The sequence below is a fragment of the Rhinopithecus bieti genome, unplaced genomic scaffold, assembly GCF_001698545.2.
Source record: "Rhinopithecus bieti isolate Rb0 unplaced genomic scaffold, ASM169854v2 scaffold_74680, whole genome shotgun sequence".
NCBI classification, from domain to species: Eukaryota; Metazoa; Chordata; class Mammalia; order Primates; family Cercopithecidae; genus Rhinopithecus; species Rhinopithecus bieti.
Window position 1 is genome coordinate 759,769 of NW_016828033.1, and position 15,821 is coordinate 775,589.

General features: G+C 56.1%; 2 protein-coding genes across 2 annotated transcripts; one reads left to right on the top strand and one right to left on the bottom strand.

The window, feature by feature from the left end:
* Positions 1-406: 406 nt before the first annotated feature.
* Positions 407-1,384, top strand: PSMB11 (proteasome subunit beta 11). The gene is given in 6 exon segments (XM_017864199.1): positions 407-598; positions 600-1,017; positions 1,020-1,042; positions 1,045-1,132; positions 1,135-1,187; positions 1,190-1,384. Coding segments are annotated over 6 exon segments (969 nt in total).
* Positions 1,385-5,358: 3,974 nt separating this feature from the next.
* Positions 5,359-15,749, bottom strand: CDH24 (cadherin 24). The gene is made up of 13 exons (XM_017864200.1): positions 15,601-15,749; positions 13,732-14,055; positions 13,260-13,554; positions 12,950-13,069; positions 12,708-12,875; positions 12,346-12,533; positions 11,703-11,956; positions 10,680-10,816; positions 8,062-8,183; positions 7,867-7,978; positions 7,367-7,615; positions 5,759-6,819; positions 5,359-5,672 (listed from the first exon to the last, which is right to left on the bottom strand). The coding sequence occupies exons 2-12, from the start codon at positions 13,930-13,932 to the stop codon at positions 6,323-6,325; spliced, it is 2,343 nt and encodes a 780-aa protein (XP_017719689.1). The 5' UTR covers positions 13,933-14,055; positions 15,601-15,749; the 3' UTR covers positions 5,359-5,672; positions 5,759-6,322.
* Between the last annotated feature and the right edge of the window lie 72 nt (positions 15,750-15,821).

A 15,821-nucleotide genomic window follows, 5' to 3' on the forward strand; every position in this document is an offset into this window, starting at 1 on the left:
CCTGCTGCTTCCATTTGTGCCCACTTTTCTCTGCATTACCCCAGCCCCCCACCCAACTCCAGATAGTTGGAGGATGACAGACAGGAGACTCTTTGGGTGACTCTTAGATGCGTCATGGGCAGCAGAAGGTGAAGGTCTGACTGCAAAGGCAGTGTCTTCCTAGTGCTGGAGACTCTACAGGCCTCATCCTGCCTCCTTTCAGCCGTCCTCTGAGATGAAGGCGGCTGCTCCATCAGCCAATCCCAAAGCCTGAACTGGGGGTTAAGGAGAAATGAAGCGTCAGCTCACATGCCTTTCTGGCCAGTTCTGGCTGTGGCCCAGCTTCTCTGTAGCGTCCCTCCTACCCCACCAGACCCCAGTCACAAATTCCTGGCTTGCTTCTTCCAAACTTCACTCAGCCCCAGGGATGGCTCTGCAGGATATGTGCAAGTGGCAGTCCCCTGACACCCAGGGACCATCACCTCACCTGCCTCGGGCTGGTGGCTGGGCTGTGCCCCGGGGCTGTGACCCTCAAACCTTCCTGCAGATCCATGGCCCCAGATTGGCCCATGGCACTACCACCCTTGCCTTCCGCTTCCGTCATGGAGTCATTGCTGCAGGCCGACACGCGTTCCTCCTTGTGCAGCTATGTGAGCGAAATGATCCAGCCTCAATGCAAGGTCATCCTCATGCATGAACCACACAAAGACAAAAACCATCCTGAAAAAAGCGCTACAACCATACTGGCACCAGGTCCGAACCGACTGGACCCTACCTGGTATCGTGGTGTTAACAGCTTGGGAGCTGCGCGCTTCGGGGAAACTGAGGAGGGTCAGGACCTGCCCAGTGTGGGCCCAGTGCTGCCCAGCTTCTTCGTCAGCCCGTATGATGTCTCGATACTGGGACTGGATCTCTGTGTGGCCATCTGCCCTGGCGGCTGGGACGCTACTGGCCCCAGCTCTTTCTACGTCTATAGCGAGGACACGCCTGCAGGGGGAATCTTTTCCTCTGTGGGTCTGGAATCTCCCTATGCCTACGGCGGCTAGACTGTGGCTATCGCTACGGGACATGAGCACCCAGGAAGCCGCCACTACGCCCCATCGCTCGCTGCAGCCGCTGGCCCATGCCACTCACCCGTTTTTTGATGCCTATTCAGGGGCTCTGTAGACCTTTTCCACGTGCTGGAGAGTGGATGGGAGCATGTGTCAACGCCAGTGATGCCTGCTGTGCATGTCATTGGAGTTACAAGAAGCTCCTGGAGCCAGAGCCAGAGGAGGATGCCAGCCATGCCCATCCTGAGCCTGCCACTGCCCACAGAGCTGCAGAAGATAGAGAGCTCTCTGTGGGGCCAGGGGAGATGACACCAGGAGACTCCAGGATGCCAGCAGGGACTGAGACAGTGTGAGAAGCAGGACTTGGTTGGGGGTGGTGTAGGCCTGGGGAGCAGGTGGGAGGATGAGCAGTGGGGGAGGGTCCTGTTGGCAGCAGCCTCACAGCATCTGACTCTAGCCTGTATGGGTTGCTGGCTTCATTTATTGCAAGTCTCTGTCCTTTCATGACTCCCAGAGCTATTATGGCTCTGCCCAACAAGTTCCTGCTGACTCCCAGTGGATTGGTCCAGCCTTCTTCTTGGCACCAAGTCCATCTTTCAGTCAATACTTGCAGTGTGCCTACTGCATGCCAGACACATGCTAGGTGCTAGACCCTCTTTTCTTGCCATCTTCTCTGCTTTTTTCCATCATCTCATCCCCAGTTTCTCTTAGTTTCGGTCCTCTATATGTCTCAGCTTCAGCGTCTTTGTCTCTTTCTCCCGATCACTTTGTCAGCTTGGTAAGATGGGGCACCCGGGAGGGAAACAGCCCCTCTCAGAATGAGGTGTAGCGATAGACACCCTTTGGATGTGATGGGCTTGTCTTATCTGCTCTCTTCCTCTGCCTTGACCATAATGACTAGAATGATTATTCCTTTACTGAATGCAGTTCTCATGACAACCCTTTGAGGTAAAATAAGCCTCACTTTACAGAAGAGGAATCAGGTTCAAAGGGTTATGTGACTTGCCCGGGGTCACACAGTAAATGGCAGAGATGAGACTTAGATCCAAGCCTTCTCCTCCAGGGTCCATGCTCTTTCAGCACAGCTCTCCCTCCCTGGCCCTCTGCCCTGCCTTTCCTCTCTTCCCTGCAGGCTTCCGCAGAGGGATGCAGAGGGAGGAAGTAGCTGGGCCAAGCCCCTGCCTGTTGGCCAGGGTTGAATGAACCCTGAGGGCCTGGAGGTTGTGAGCTCACAGCAGCTGCCGCCTGCACAGGCTCCTGTGGCTTTATCTTCCAGGCCTGGAGCCGTCCCCCACAGTCCGCCCTTGCTCTCCAGCTTTCTGGGCCTGGCGGTGCTGCTGCCAGATTTCCCCTCCTCCTTTCTTCCCTTTGCCTTCTTTCCAGCCCCTCCTTCCTGATGCTCACTCTGGAGAATGAAGACAAGAGGAAGGTGGCTGTGCCAGTGGGAACTGTCTTGCTAGCACATCCTCTCCTGCCCCTGCTGTCCCCATTCCCACTCTCCTAGAAGCCCAGACTTGAAGATCCAGACTAACATCTCCAGGAGGGCCACTGCCCTGCTGTCCCCTGGCCAAATGAGAGAGAAAGCACTGTTAACCTGTGAGATAGGGCCTGAAGGAAGGGTGCTGAAGTTGCTTTCCTCACATCCAATCCTAAAGCTTCCAGTCCCAAGAATAACAGCTTCCTGCCTTCCCTCCTGGACACCCGTCATCCCCGGCTCTAGCATAGGCCTGAGCCTTAATCTTGCACCCCAGATTAAACATTCCTCCAGGCAGGAGCTGGACAGACAGACCTCCAGACTCTGGTGCAGAGCGGGTGACTGGGGATGGGGGAGGTCCCCTGACTGGGGAAAGGTCAGGGGGCTCCAGAAGGGAAAACCCCAGAAAGGACACAGTAGGGAGAAATTGTGGTGGACACCACAGAAAGGTGTCCACTACGGGGGGACTGGCCTTCAAGGAATCTGGCCAGTGGCCTCTGCGGTCACCCTTCTTTACCCCTTGCTCACTCCCCAGCCTCAGAGGAGGAGATGTGGGACTCCAGGACTGCTAACTGGGAGGCAGGGATCCCAGCGGCCTAGTCCTGGAGGAAGCTGTGAGGAGGGGCAGCTTTTGCATGGGGTTCAAGTGTTTGACTTGGCATAAAAGGGTGCATATTCATGTCCACAGGTGTATGCAGTTCTGTGTCCAGGTGTAGGTGAGTGATACAGGATGGGTTTGTGCACATGAGTGTGGCAGGCGATGCATGTGCAGTTCCTGTGTGCAGAGACAAGAAACAGACTGAAAGAGAAAGAGCAACACCTGAATAAGGAAATCAGCCTCCCAGCAGGAAGACTGCCAGGCCTTGTCACTTCTTTTGGGGAGTGCTCCAAAGTAAAGAGGAGGTGGGGGACAGGCTCACACCACCAGTTCTCTACTTCCTCATCCTCCCAGCCCTATCCTGAGCCTCTCAGAAGTGAGAAAAGACAGGCAGGGAGGGGTGGCCTGGGGCCTGGGATTGCCACCTGAGCGCAGCCAAAGGTGGGCTGTGAACTGCATGCAGCTGTCTCCCCCTGAGATGCTTGGCGCCTCACCCCCATTCCCAAACTGGAGGGGGAGGATTGAACTCAGACCAAGAGGGCAGAACCGGGGGTGAGCGGACCCTCCTCTCTTTTCCTTCCATAGTCCCACCCATCTTCACTCCCTTTGACAGATCCTGTCCTTCCAGAGGATGAGGTGGTTGAGGCCAGAGATGAGCCCATGGGTCTTGCTGACAAGCCAGTTCCCTCTGCCCTATTATTTTCCTCTCTGTTTTTAATGAGTTGGCGGGGAGGACCTTAGGAGAGTCTTAGGGAGGGCTGGGCAGACAAAGGCCAACACCCCATTCCAATGCACCCCTCACTGTCTAAGAGTAGCCCATGAGTCATTTCCCCCATTTCTCTACTAATTCCTGAAGGCTTGATACAGATATGAGGTTGAGACCAAAGGGACAGAGATCTTGCCCTTCCTGCCCCAAACCAGAAGACCTTGTCCCTCTGATTCCCTGCTGGGGGTGCCTACCTCCTCACAGTCTCTGGAGAGCTCGGAGGTATAGCCTGCTCTTACACAAGCCCTTGGACTGTCAGAGGTCCAGGGTTCCATCCTTCAGCAGAGTAAATGACTTGAACTCCAGCACTGGAGGGAGGGTACTTGTTCTCCCACCTCCTGCTTGTCCTTATCAAGCAGGTGGGGAAGGTGTGAGGGAAGGTATGTTCACATTGAAGCAGCTTTCCCCAGCTGCCAGTACCCCACACGAAGGGGGAGTCACAAGGACCTATCTTGCCTCGCCTACTTGTGCGTGCCTCTGGAGCCCTGGAGTTGAGAGGCCTGGGCTGTCATGCTGGTTCCTGGGTGGATTCCTTCTCTGTACATTGGGAGATGCTTGCAGTTCTGGCTCAGCTCCCACCCAGTTGACTGCTTCTGTCCCTCAACAGCCTGCCTCCCTGGTCCTCTCCTTCCTTCTTTGTGTTCTGCAAAGACTAAGACCATGGCCTGCGGGAGAATTAAAGGTGGAAGCAGCGGGCCCAGATTCAATGTGACTGTCTCACTCTGGTCCACCCTTTCCCCACTTGGCACTACGAGCCCCAGGAAAGGCTGGTTTGCCCCCACTGTAGCCTGCCACCCCCATTGTTTTCTAGTCCAGAATCCCCCTTCCCCTCTTAGTCTTTTATCCCTCCTGCCCTCTTCTTAGCAGCTCTCACACTTCACCCTCTACTTCTCAGAATCTTGCCCTCTGAACAATCCCCATATCTTTTTTTTTTTTTTTTTTTTTGAGACAGAATCTCGCTCTGTCACGCAGGCTGGAGTCCAGTGGCACGATCTTGGCTCACTGCAACCTCCACCTCCCAGATTCAAGTGATTCTCCTGCCTCAGCCTCCTGAGTAGCTGGGACTACAGACATGTGCCACCATGCCCTGCTAATTTTTTGTATTATTAGTAGACATGGGGTTTCTACTGTTGGCCAGGCTGGTCTTGAACTCCTGACCTCAAGTGATCCACCTGTCTCAGCCTCCCAAACTGCTGGATTTATAGATGTGAGCCACTGCGCCTGGCTGAATCCTTATATCTTAATTTCCTTGGACAGCTTGAGACTAACAGAGAACCCAGGAAGTTGGTGGTGAGAGTGGGGCGGAGTCATCATCTCCTTATTCATGGAATTAACCCAAGTCCTCCCCTATCTAGAAGGACATGAAGTGGATTTTCCCCCAAGGAGAAAGGAGAATGAACTGGGAGGCAAATAGGCTAGGCCTCTCCTCCCATCCTTTGGGACAATGAAGCTTTGTATAGAAACCTGAGTGCAAAAACAGAAGCAGGGCTCCAGCTTTACAAAATAAAGTGTTTGTTTATTATGAAATTAGAGATGGAGGCCCCTCCCCTTCCTCCCTCTTTCCCCTTCCCCAGCCGCCTCCCCCTTTCCTTTCCCTACTCCCTCAGGAAGCACACAAGACAATGCCCAGGGCTGGGATGCCCAGGGTAAGGTGACAGCTGGGCAGAGCTCCAGGGAGGCGGCCACACGGGAGGCTGGAGCTCTTGCCCTGGGAGGCGGGCTGGTTCCCTCTCTCAGCTGGAGGCCAGTGGAGCCAGGATGAGGCTGAGGCCATGAGTGATGGATGGAACCATGCAGGCAGGTCTGTAAGGACAGGGGAGCCAGTTTAGAGGCAGTGGGGAGTGGGAGCCTTCATCCACTGCCTTGCCCCACAGTCTAGAGGCACTGACCTGGGGCACAGCATCCCCTGCAGGAGGGTGGGCAGCAGTGGCTGGAAGTTTCTCTTGATTTTGGGATGGACAACAGAAAAAAAAACAAAAAGTCAGTCACAGGGACCCAGAGAGAAGGAAAGGAGATGTGGGCAGAAGACAGACACAGAGCACGTGTATGGGCAAGGGAGACACAGGGAGACTGTGTGTGAACTTCAGAACTGCAGAGACAAAACAGCCACGGAGGAAGGAGAGGAATCACAGTGAGAGAACGCAGGGCCAGGGCCAGGGCCAGGGGCCAGGGCCAGGAAACCCAGGCCCGGACAGAGGAGCGTGTCACAGATAGAGACCAAAGATCCCCTGAGAGAGACACACCAGAGCCGACTCAGGAGGAGGAAAGGTGAGAGCGAGTGCCCGGGGCAGAGCAAAGGAGGACACAGGGACAGGGAGGAGGGCCTGGGGCCCCTGGGCGGCTGCCGCCCGCCTGGACCCCGTGGGGCTCACTCAGAAGGGCCGCTGTGCCCGCTGGCCCCGCCGGTGGGCGGGCAGCGGCGGGCGGCTCAGGGGGAGTGCTCTTTGGGGCGCCTATAGCAGCTCCGCGAAACAGGGTGCGGGAAGAGGCGGACCGCAGTCGTACGCAGGGGCTCCGCGGGCCGGGACAGCCCCGGCTTCCGTCTGCCGGATTCCCAGGGAGCTGGGGAGCCGGGCAGGAGGAGGGCCCCGGCCCTGCGTAAGCGCGTAACACCTGCACCGAGTCGTATGGGTGGTACGCTGGGTCCTCGTCCGCCTCGGCGGTAGCCGGCAGCGCCAGGAGCTGCGCCACGTCGGCCGGGGCCCGGGGGGTCTGGGCTGGCGCGACACCCGAGCCCAGGGCAGCACGTCTCGGCGCGTGGGAGGGCCGGGCGCCTGGGGGGCCGCCCCGTCCGGGTTCTGCAGGGCCGTGATGTCGAAGGCCTCGGTATCCTCCTCGCCGCCGCCCTCGTCGTCGTAGGTGATGATGTTCTCTCGGACGTCCTCCTCCTCTAGTACCATCAATGCTTCCTGCTTCTGCCGCCGCAGGGCCACGAAGAGCACTACCAGGGCTGCGCGAGAGACGGGCACAAAGGCCCTGAGCCAGCAGGGCCGGGAGCTGGCGGCCTGTCTCCATGTGAATGGCTGACCCATCAGATGACAGAAGCCGTGTGGCTAGGGGCTGACATCTAGCAAACCTTGCATTGAATCCTGACTTCAGCCCTTACTCACTGTGTGACCATGGGAAGTTGCTTGACTTCTCTGAAGCCTCAATTTGCCCCTTAGATTACTTGTGTGGAAAACAGGGAAAATATATTTACTTCTAAGGGTTGCTGACACAATAAAATGAAATATCACAAGTGATGTGCTCAGCACCATACTTGGCACAGAGTAGGGGGCTCAATTAACCATTGTTATGGCTTGTCATTGTCATTATGATTGGCAGGTCACAGATAGAGGCCAGAGCTTTTCTCTTGGATGCATCAGGTGGTGGGAAAATCCAGGCATGAGGGTCGTTCAAGCCCTAAGGTGGATTTCCCTATGTCCAGAAGCCTGGTTCTTCTCCGCACCCCTGCAGGCCCAGATCCCACAGCTATGTCCCACTGTGGCCTGACTCACCAAGCAGGGCACCCATACAGGTGATGATGGCAAGCAGGGCACCGGTGCTGAGCCCAGCAGCTGAGAGGTGAGCCTCAGGCCAGCAGGATGCCACAGAGCCATCAGGCTGGCAGCGGCACACACTAACAGTCACTGTGGCAGTGCTGCTCAGCGCCGGCTGCCCCCAGTCCCACAGTTCTATGGGAACCAAGTAGGGGGCCTGGCGGGGTGGAGCAGGGCGGGAGGGCAGCAGCAGGCTGGCGGAGCCATCTGTGGGAGAGGGAAGGTGTTGAGGTATCTTCTGGGACACCTTCCAGGTAGGATTGGTCCAGCCCATAGAGCCAGCTTCCCATGGGGAAGGTTTACAAAGAGCTAACGAATGAGTATAAGTCCACACCCATCTTCTGTTGGGCAGAAGGCCCAGGCATGTGGGGCAGGGGTCAGGCAGGCTGGGCTAAGGGTGGAGGAGAAGGAGAGGAGGACAGAGGCAGGTATGGACACAGTTGTAGGAGGCTACCCACCTCGGTTGTCCCGGACAGTAAAGTTGGCATCGGGGCCCAGAGGACCTTGAAAGGAGACATGGCTACTGTTGCCAACTTCATCTCTGTCCAGGGCCCGGATGACCTGAATCAGCTGGGAGGAAGAAGAGAGAGGCCTTGTATGGAGTGGGCTGCTGGAGGCCTTGATGTCCCAACCCCTCTGCCTCAGTTGCTCACCTGGCCAGGAGCTGCAGAGTCACACACAAAGGTATCGTAGGGCTCAGCCAACTGGGGAGCATTGTCATTCTCATCCAGGGTCTGGATGGTCACTTGCACGCGCGAGACCTGTGCAGAGCTGTCTGAAGCCAGAACACCAAAACACACGCCACACACACATCACACAGTTTACACGTAACATATGTGGTGCATGGGCATGGATGCCACATGCAGCATATAGCATGCACAGGAAACACATGAAATATGCATGTAATGTACAAGTAGAAAACAATGTTGTAGAATGAATGGAACAATAAATACCAAGTGCATACAATATTCATGTAATACCCAAGATATGTGCAATATACAATAAACATTCAACAGGAATGCCGCAGCCATGATACACATATACAATAACCCACATGCAGGGCACATGCAGCATAAATGAAAGATAGAAGGTGCATACAAGTTGCATGCAGACAACAGCCACGTACACTCAACATTTAAAACAAATGGAATGTACATGAAGCAGATGTTTGATACGCATAGTGAATGCAGTGCCACATCCCCCGACAACACCCAGAGCCCATAGAATGCATTTTCACGCATAGAGGCCATGCACAGCACCAGTGGAGTGGACAGACACATATACACCACACACACACACACACACACACACACACACACACCATCAGAGGTCTGGGAGGCTGTAGTAAAGCAATGAGCATCACTTAGAGTTGACCTTGGGTAGGAAGGAGCTGCATGATCTACAGGGTGCAGAGCTCAGGGCAGCTTGGGCACCACAGCCAGACACAGGCCCTATCTTTACCCATCCCTTCATCAGGTGACTACCTACCATTACCCTACCTTGCTTCTCACTGCCAGTGCCTTCCAAGAGAGAACGCAAAGTGTGTCTCCCTGTCACCTCTCTTAGGCCGGGTCTCCCAATTCCTTTAGTCTTTCCCCTAGGCAGAGGGATAGCTGGCTGGGCCTGGTGAAAGGGGCTGAGGTTGCAGCATGGGCAGGGGAGGCTGAGTGGATCACCTGGCTAAAAGGATTGGGATACCCCAGAGAGAGGATGGGGAGGGGGTCTACTTCTTCACTGCAGTAAGGGCCCAGTGCTGCTAGTTGATATCTGGGTGAGGGTAGGAGCAGGATTTGGCAGGAGAATGAGAAGACAGTGACAGGAAACACACACACACACAAACACACACACACAAAGTTATGTATATACAAGCAGCCAAAAACATACTGTGTGTACACAGACACATACACATGGCCATCCATGCACTAACAGAAAACATGTGCACTGCCAGGTAGTATCTGTGCATATCACTATGCACACAGTTGCATGTACAGAAACATAAACCTAGACATTACATAGAAACATAAACATAGCATTAAACACATTTGAGAGGCAGTATGGTGGGGATAACAGCTCAGACTCTGCACACCGACTGGGTCTCATGGCTCCACCACTTAATCTCTATGTGACCTTGGGAAGTTACTTAACTTCTCTTTGCCTGAGTTTCCTTGTTTTAAAATGGGGAAATAATCATACTTCCCTCATAAAGTTGTGGTGATGATTAAATGAATGAATCCATTTTGAAGATGGATAGTGCCTGATACACAGTAAGTAATAAATTATCTGTCCACAAATACCCACATACACAAAACACATACAAACAGCTGCATGTGCATACCACTATACATATCCAATCACACATATGCACAATATAAATATAATTATGTACCCTCAACTGTAAACACATATATATCCATTACAGATATACACCCACAAATATATATGTGTGTATATCTACATACTTTCCCCACATTTGGAATTATATGCATGGCTGAGAACATACCCACATGTACACATTCATAGAGCTCTTCACTGACACATTCAGATATCCACATATGCAAGGGCAATTTTCATATGCAGTATGAAGACAAAAGGGTAGAGGAGCCCCTGGGGCATAAGCAGGGATGATAGGGGCTGTTCACAGAAGAGTGGGAGGGAGGTCTCCCTGTCTCTATGGGCTAGGGCTGCCCAGAGGCGGCTGAACCCGCTGCTGGCTGGACTGATGGGGAGACCGCATATGGAGCTGGCACTCCTCCCCTTCCTTATGGGTATCCACTCCCCTACCTTGGGGGATTCCCACAGGGCTTCCAACAGGGCTTATCTGGGGTGGGGCTGCTGGTGTGCTCCACTTAGCAACCAGAGGAGGTACCCAGCCCCTTTCCAGCCTGAAGCAGAGAGTGGGCAGGATGGGGTCTGTCAGTACACAGATTGGGGGCTATGTAAGGTCTAGTTTATTTCTGGGTTGGGGCAAGTCAAGTAAGGGAATGAACTGAGGGTCAGAAGAATGCTCAGGCACACCCACTGTGCCAGCCCAGCCCAGCCTAGGGGGCTAGGAGACCAGGAGGCCTGCCCTGCCTGGTAGCAAGGATCCAGGCTAGGACCTGGATCCAGGCTAGGACTCGGATCCAGGCTAGGATTCGGATCCAGGCTAGGACACAGTGGCCACACACTGGTGAGGGTGTGATGGCAGTGAGCACCCTTCCCCACCCCCACACCCAGGGACAGCCCCTCGGCCAGGAGGCTGCTGCCGCCTTGTGGGCCCTGGACTCCTCACCGAGCTCTGTAGCCAGCACAGTGAGGTTGTGCCAGACACGAGCCTCGCGGTCCAGGGGTGCTGCTGTGTGGATGGTCCCTTCTTCGGGCTGGATAGAGAAGCAACGCTCTGGATCCGAGTGGGGGAGGATGGAGTATCTGGGGAAGGGAGACACATGCCGGGGCTGATCTGGGGCGGTACTACAGCTTGTTCCACCCCCTCCCTTCTTTCTTCCCTCTGTTCACCTTGCCAGACCTCATGACTCCTCTGGGCAGAGCCATAATTCAGGTTGGAGTCCCCTTAAAAGGCATATATCCCTGGGGGATCACCACCATTAAACACCTGTTAAGACTCAGGGCCACAGGGCTTCATGGGGGGAGGGGGAGAAGATACAGAAGGGAGTAGAAGAGGGATAAACAGACCTTGACTTTCAGACTTCTGGGCCCTGTTCTGAGAATCCAGGGACCTGTGTTTCAGCCCTGCTCTGCCTTGGACTAGCTATGTGACTTAGGGCAAATCGTTTAACCTCTATTTACTCAATTGAAAAATGGGAATGACACCAGTACCTCCCTCACAGAGCTGTGACAGGGATGCTGGCCGGGGAGGGGGAAAGAGTGGCGGTTCTGCCACTTACCAACTGTGTGACCACTCATGGCTGGCTTCTAAAACAACTGGTGATGAGAACACCCACTTCACGGGGCTGTTGTGAGAATTCAGTATCAACAAGAGGGTAAACTGTGAAGCACTTTGGGAGTGATCAATAGAGATCCACTCATCAAATGAGATTACATCTGCTTGCACTGCCACTGGGAGGTGCCACCATCATCTACCCAGAGGGATGGATAGAGGGTTGAAGAATGGTCAGCCAGGCCCTCCGGCTCTCCCCTGGCACCCAGACCTGTAGACCAGCAAGCCCAGCTGCAGGGAGGGAGGCTTTTGCTGGGATATGAGTAATTTGCTATAAGGTAGGGGGCACATTTACTCATTCTCTGGGTGGGAATAGCCTGCCATCTGGCTCCCCAGCCTACACCCCAGCTCACCTACCTGATTGGGCTGGCAGGGGAGTCCAGGTCAGCCGCTGAGATCTGGCCTACCAGGGTCCCTGGGGCCTTGTTCTCGGGCACTGTCAGGTGGTAGGCAGCCTGGGTGAAGGCAGGTGGCTCTGGGGCATCTTGCACCACCACACGCACAGAGGCCACATCCTTGAAGGGCCCTCGCCGTAGATAGGCTGGGTCAATGAGCGTGTTGGTGGCCTCCACACGGAAGGAGTAGGAGCGCCGGCTCTCGAAGTCTAGGGGCTATAGTGAGGGGAGAGAGAAAAAGCGAGGCATGTGGAAACCAGGGCAGGTCCCAGGCTCTTGGACGGTGACAAGTCCCCTCCTCACATGCATGCAGTGCTCAGTCCTCATGTGAGGAGAGGTGGCAGTGGAGGGACAGTGGCCTTGGTGGTCAGGATGCACGGCAGATTACTTAGTAACTCTAGGTCTGCCCCTAGCTCCATCATAGACTTGTTATCACTTCTTCTTTCTAAGCCCCAGGGCCTCATTTGAAAGATGAGGAGGTGACCATGATCTCTAAGCTCCAACAGAGAGATCCTGAGTCTGTTCTAGAAGAACAGTTAAATATGTGCCCTATGGGTCAGCAGGAGGCAGGTCTAAGAGAAAGCATTAACAGGCAGGAGACTAACCTTGCGGACAGTGAGGAGCCCGTCTCGACCCTGGGAGTCTGTGCTGATGCTGAAGGCCTCAGACCCCTCCCCATCCAGGATGCTGTATGCCATCAGGGCGTTGTCCCCCAGGTCTGGGTCCTGGGCCCGGAGCCGGCCCACCAGCGTGCCAGGTCCAGCTGTCTCCACCACGGAGAACTGGTATAGGCCTTGGGGTGACAGAGGGGAGACACCTTAGAGAGGTCCCCAGCCCTCCTCCCTCCCCATAGCACTTTCTTCTCCCAGGGTCTGGCTGGGGAGGAGGCGAGGAGGGAAGGTTTCTCCAGACACTGTAGGGGTGGGGTGGTCAAAGGATGGCTCAGGTGGCAGCAATGGCCCCTTACTCTGTGGGAACTTGGGGGGATTGTCGTTGACATCGCTGAGTGTGACAGTCACCGTAGTGCTGCCTGACAGCCCCCCCATGTGGCCGCCCATGTCCTTGGCCTGGATCACCACCAAGAACTCCTCCTGTGTCTCCCGGTCCATGTTGGGGATGGCTGTACGCACCACTCCTAGGGAGACACACTGGGTCAGAGGGTGTCTGTCCCCTTGGCTGCCCCACCGGGTTCCCAAGCTCCATCCTCACCAGTCTGGGGGTCCACAGAGAAGAAAGGCAGTCCATCCAGAACAGTGTACACCAGCTTGGCGCTGTTCCCATAGCTGGGGTCATCAGCATCGTGAGCAGTCACCTGGATCACTGATGTCCCTGTGGGGGATGCCAGCACCCCATTCAGCAGCAGCAGGGCAGGATGGGGAAGAATAGCAGACGGGGGGATGCAGACATGAGGGAGGCTGAACTGAAGGGGGCAGGTTCTGGGGCAGACAACAAGAAGGGAAGGAGAGTTGAGAGAGCTCCAGAAGACGGGAACTGGGGCATTGAGAGCTGGGGTGCTCACCGACATTGGACATCTCGGGCACGGTGGCATGGTAGGGCCCAAGGGGAAAAATGGGTGGATTGTCGTTGATGTCTTGCACTTTGATGATGAACTCTGATGGGGGCTCCAGGGGCCGGTTGGAGGCTCGGTCCACGGCTTGGGCCAGTAGCACATATTGTGCCTTTTCCTCCCGGTCAAGGCTCTTGGTAACATGAATATTGCCTGTGGCCTCATCAATCACAAATACGGTGCCTGCCCCCTCCCCGGTCAACAGGTACTTGGTGCGGCCCTCTCCCCGGTCAACATCCGAGTGCAGCTGCAGGGGTCAGGAAAAGATGGCAGAGGGCTCCAAGTACAGAGATAGTTAAATAGTCTAGGTTTGGGTAGAGCGTTGGGAGTCCTGAGGGACCAAGGTCATTGCAGAAGTGATGAAGTTGCAGGGCAGGGCCTAAGGGTCTCGTGTCAGAGTAGACATGGGAGGGGTCATCCTTACCTTGCCAATGAGGACAGGCTCTGGACCAGCATATTCCTCAATGACAAAGAACTGGTTCCAGACCCAGCTCCTTCGAGTCCGCAGCAGAGCAGGCCCTGGGTGTCCCCGGGACCCTGCCCAGGCACGGGCTGGGGCTGCCAGACGCCCCATGCATCCCCAGCCACCCAGCCAGGCCAGCAGGAGCCTCACCAGGCCCCACATGTTTGGACTCCAGCCAGGGCTCTGTTCACTGGCCCTGGGTGCCGAGGCCAGGCCAGGCCACGTGGCCCATGAGCGGCTGGGGTGGAGGGGAAGATGCGTTGAGGCTACCCCATGGATCCACACCTGCAGGACAAGCAGCTGCTCAGGCTCAAGGAAACCCCTAGCCCTCCTTCCCCCAGAATTAGATGCTGAAGACCAGACCTCCAAGGAACGAGACACTCCACTGCCCAGAACTCAGACTAACACAGAGAGCAGAGAGGCTGATCTTTCCTCTACCCAGGCTCTGCATGTATTCACCTCCAGCCCTCCAAGCTGATAAATCTCTGGTCAGTCAACTCCGAGTAGAGAACTGGGGAGGAACACAGCAGACGGGATGCTGGGAGGGCTTGGAATCCCAAATCTGGTCTCTGTCCTCCCAGGTTGGGCATGTAGCCAGGTATTGGAGGAGGCGGGGCTACCAGAGAAAGGGCTTAAAATTACAGAGTTGGGATTCATGGAGGTGTGGCCTTAAGGTGTCTAGGGTCAGGATGAGATGACAAGGAGAGCAGCCTCAGGCAGGGTTGAGAGTGGGAGAAAGTCCCTCCCACAAGGGGGAGCCCCACTTCTCTAGGCCCTGTCTCCAGCCCACACTGCCAGTGCAGTCCTTGAAGGGGGACTGGGCTCATGAGACGGGAGTTGGGAGCCCTAGCTGAAGGAAGAGGATACAGGGTGGGGGACAGGGGAGGTGACCGGGGAGGGAGGCCGACCCAGAGACTAGAGATACAGCATGACTGACAGCTAGACTGACTCAGGGACTGTCCGGCAGAGACAGAAATGACCGGATGAGAGACAGAAACAGAACCGTGGCAAGAGATAGAATGAGAGAGACCAGGGCAGCAGCCTGGGTGTCTGAAGGCAGAGAGGAGTCCTAGGGGCCAGGCTTGGAAACGGGTCACCCGGGGCAGTTCTGGGCAGGCAGTGGCAGCCCTCAGCTTCGGGGGTGTCAAGTCAGGCCTCGGGAACTCAATTCTGGGAGAAGGAGCAGACAGGAGGGGTGGAGGCAGGGAGGGGCCGCGGGAAGGGAGCTAGAGGGGAGACCCTTCCTACTGCTGTCCTTTCTCCCAGAGGTGGGTGGGGGGACCCCTCAGGTAGCTGTGGCTTCTGCCCCTCCTCCCTGAGAGCAGACACACACCTGACAGTCCCTTTGCTCCCGAGGGAAGGGGGAAGCCGGAGGAAAGCTGGGGACCAGAGAGAAGGCGGGATGAGGAGGCGAGAAGGAAGGAGATAGAGGAGTGGGAAACAGGATAGCGGGAAGGGGAGAGGAGAGGGAGGGAAAGGAGAGCAATAAAGAGAAAAGAGAAAGACAGCAAAGGGGAGAAAGGTAGAGAAAGAAAAAGGCAAAGAGGGAGAGGAGATGGAAAAAGGACAAGAGGGTGAGGGAAGGGTTGGGGAGATAGAGGGAAGGGATAAGGAAGGCAAACGGGCAGAGAAGGAAGGGTGAAGAGAAATCGAGAGAAGAAAGAGGGAGAGAGGTGCGAGGGGAGAAGGGAAAGAGGCAGAGCGCGGGAGAAGGGAGTCGGCAGCGGGTTCCCAGCCACGGAGCGCACCCCTCCGAAGACCCCCTGGCTGTGGGCCCCCTGCTGCCCCTCCGCGGATTCCCGACCCCTGCTCCGGGGCAGGCGCCCTTACCTGGCACTGCCGAGGGGCCCAGACCGGCGGGAAGCGCCCCGCCCGCCCCGTCGCCGGGTCCCGGGGCGCAGCCCCGAGCCGATTGGAGCGGGCGCCGCGGCTCCGCTGCAGGTCTGAGCGGCCCCGGCGAGAACAAGGGAGCGAGACGGAGGGGGCGGGGGAAGGAGGCTCCGCCTGCGGAGAAACGAGGCGGCTCCGCGCCGCGCGGGAGAGAAGAGCCC

Excerpts from the sequence above, each read along its gene's own strand:
- CDH24 (XM_017864200.1), bottom strand. The coding sequence starts at position 13,932 with ATGTGGGGCCTGGTGAGGCTCCTGCTGGCCTGGCTGGGTGGCTGGGGA. Across the intron at positions 13,070-13,259 it reads GCCCGAGATGTCCAATGTCG|GGACATCAGTGATCCAGGTG; the intron begins GTGAGCACCCCA and ends CATCCCCCACAG. Across the intron at positions 12,876-12,949 it reads CTCTGTGGACCCCCAGACTG|GAGTGGTGCGTACAGCCATC; the intron begins GTGAGGATGGAG and ends GTGTCTCCCTAG.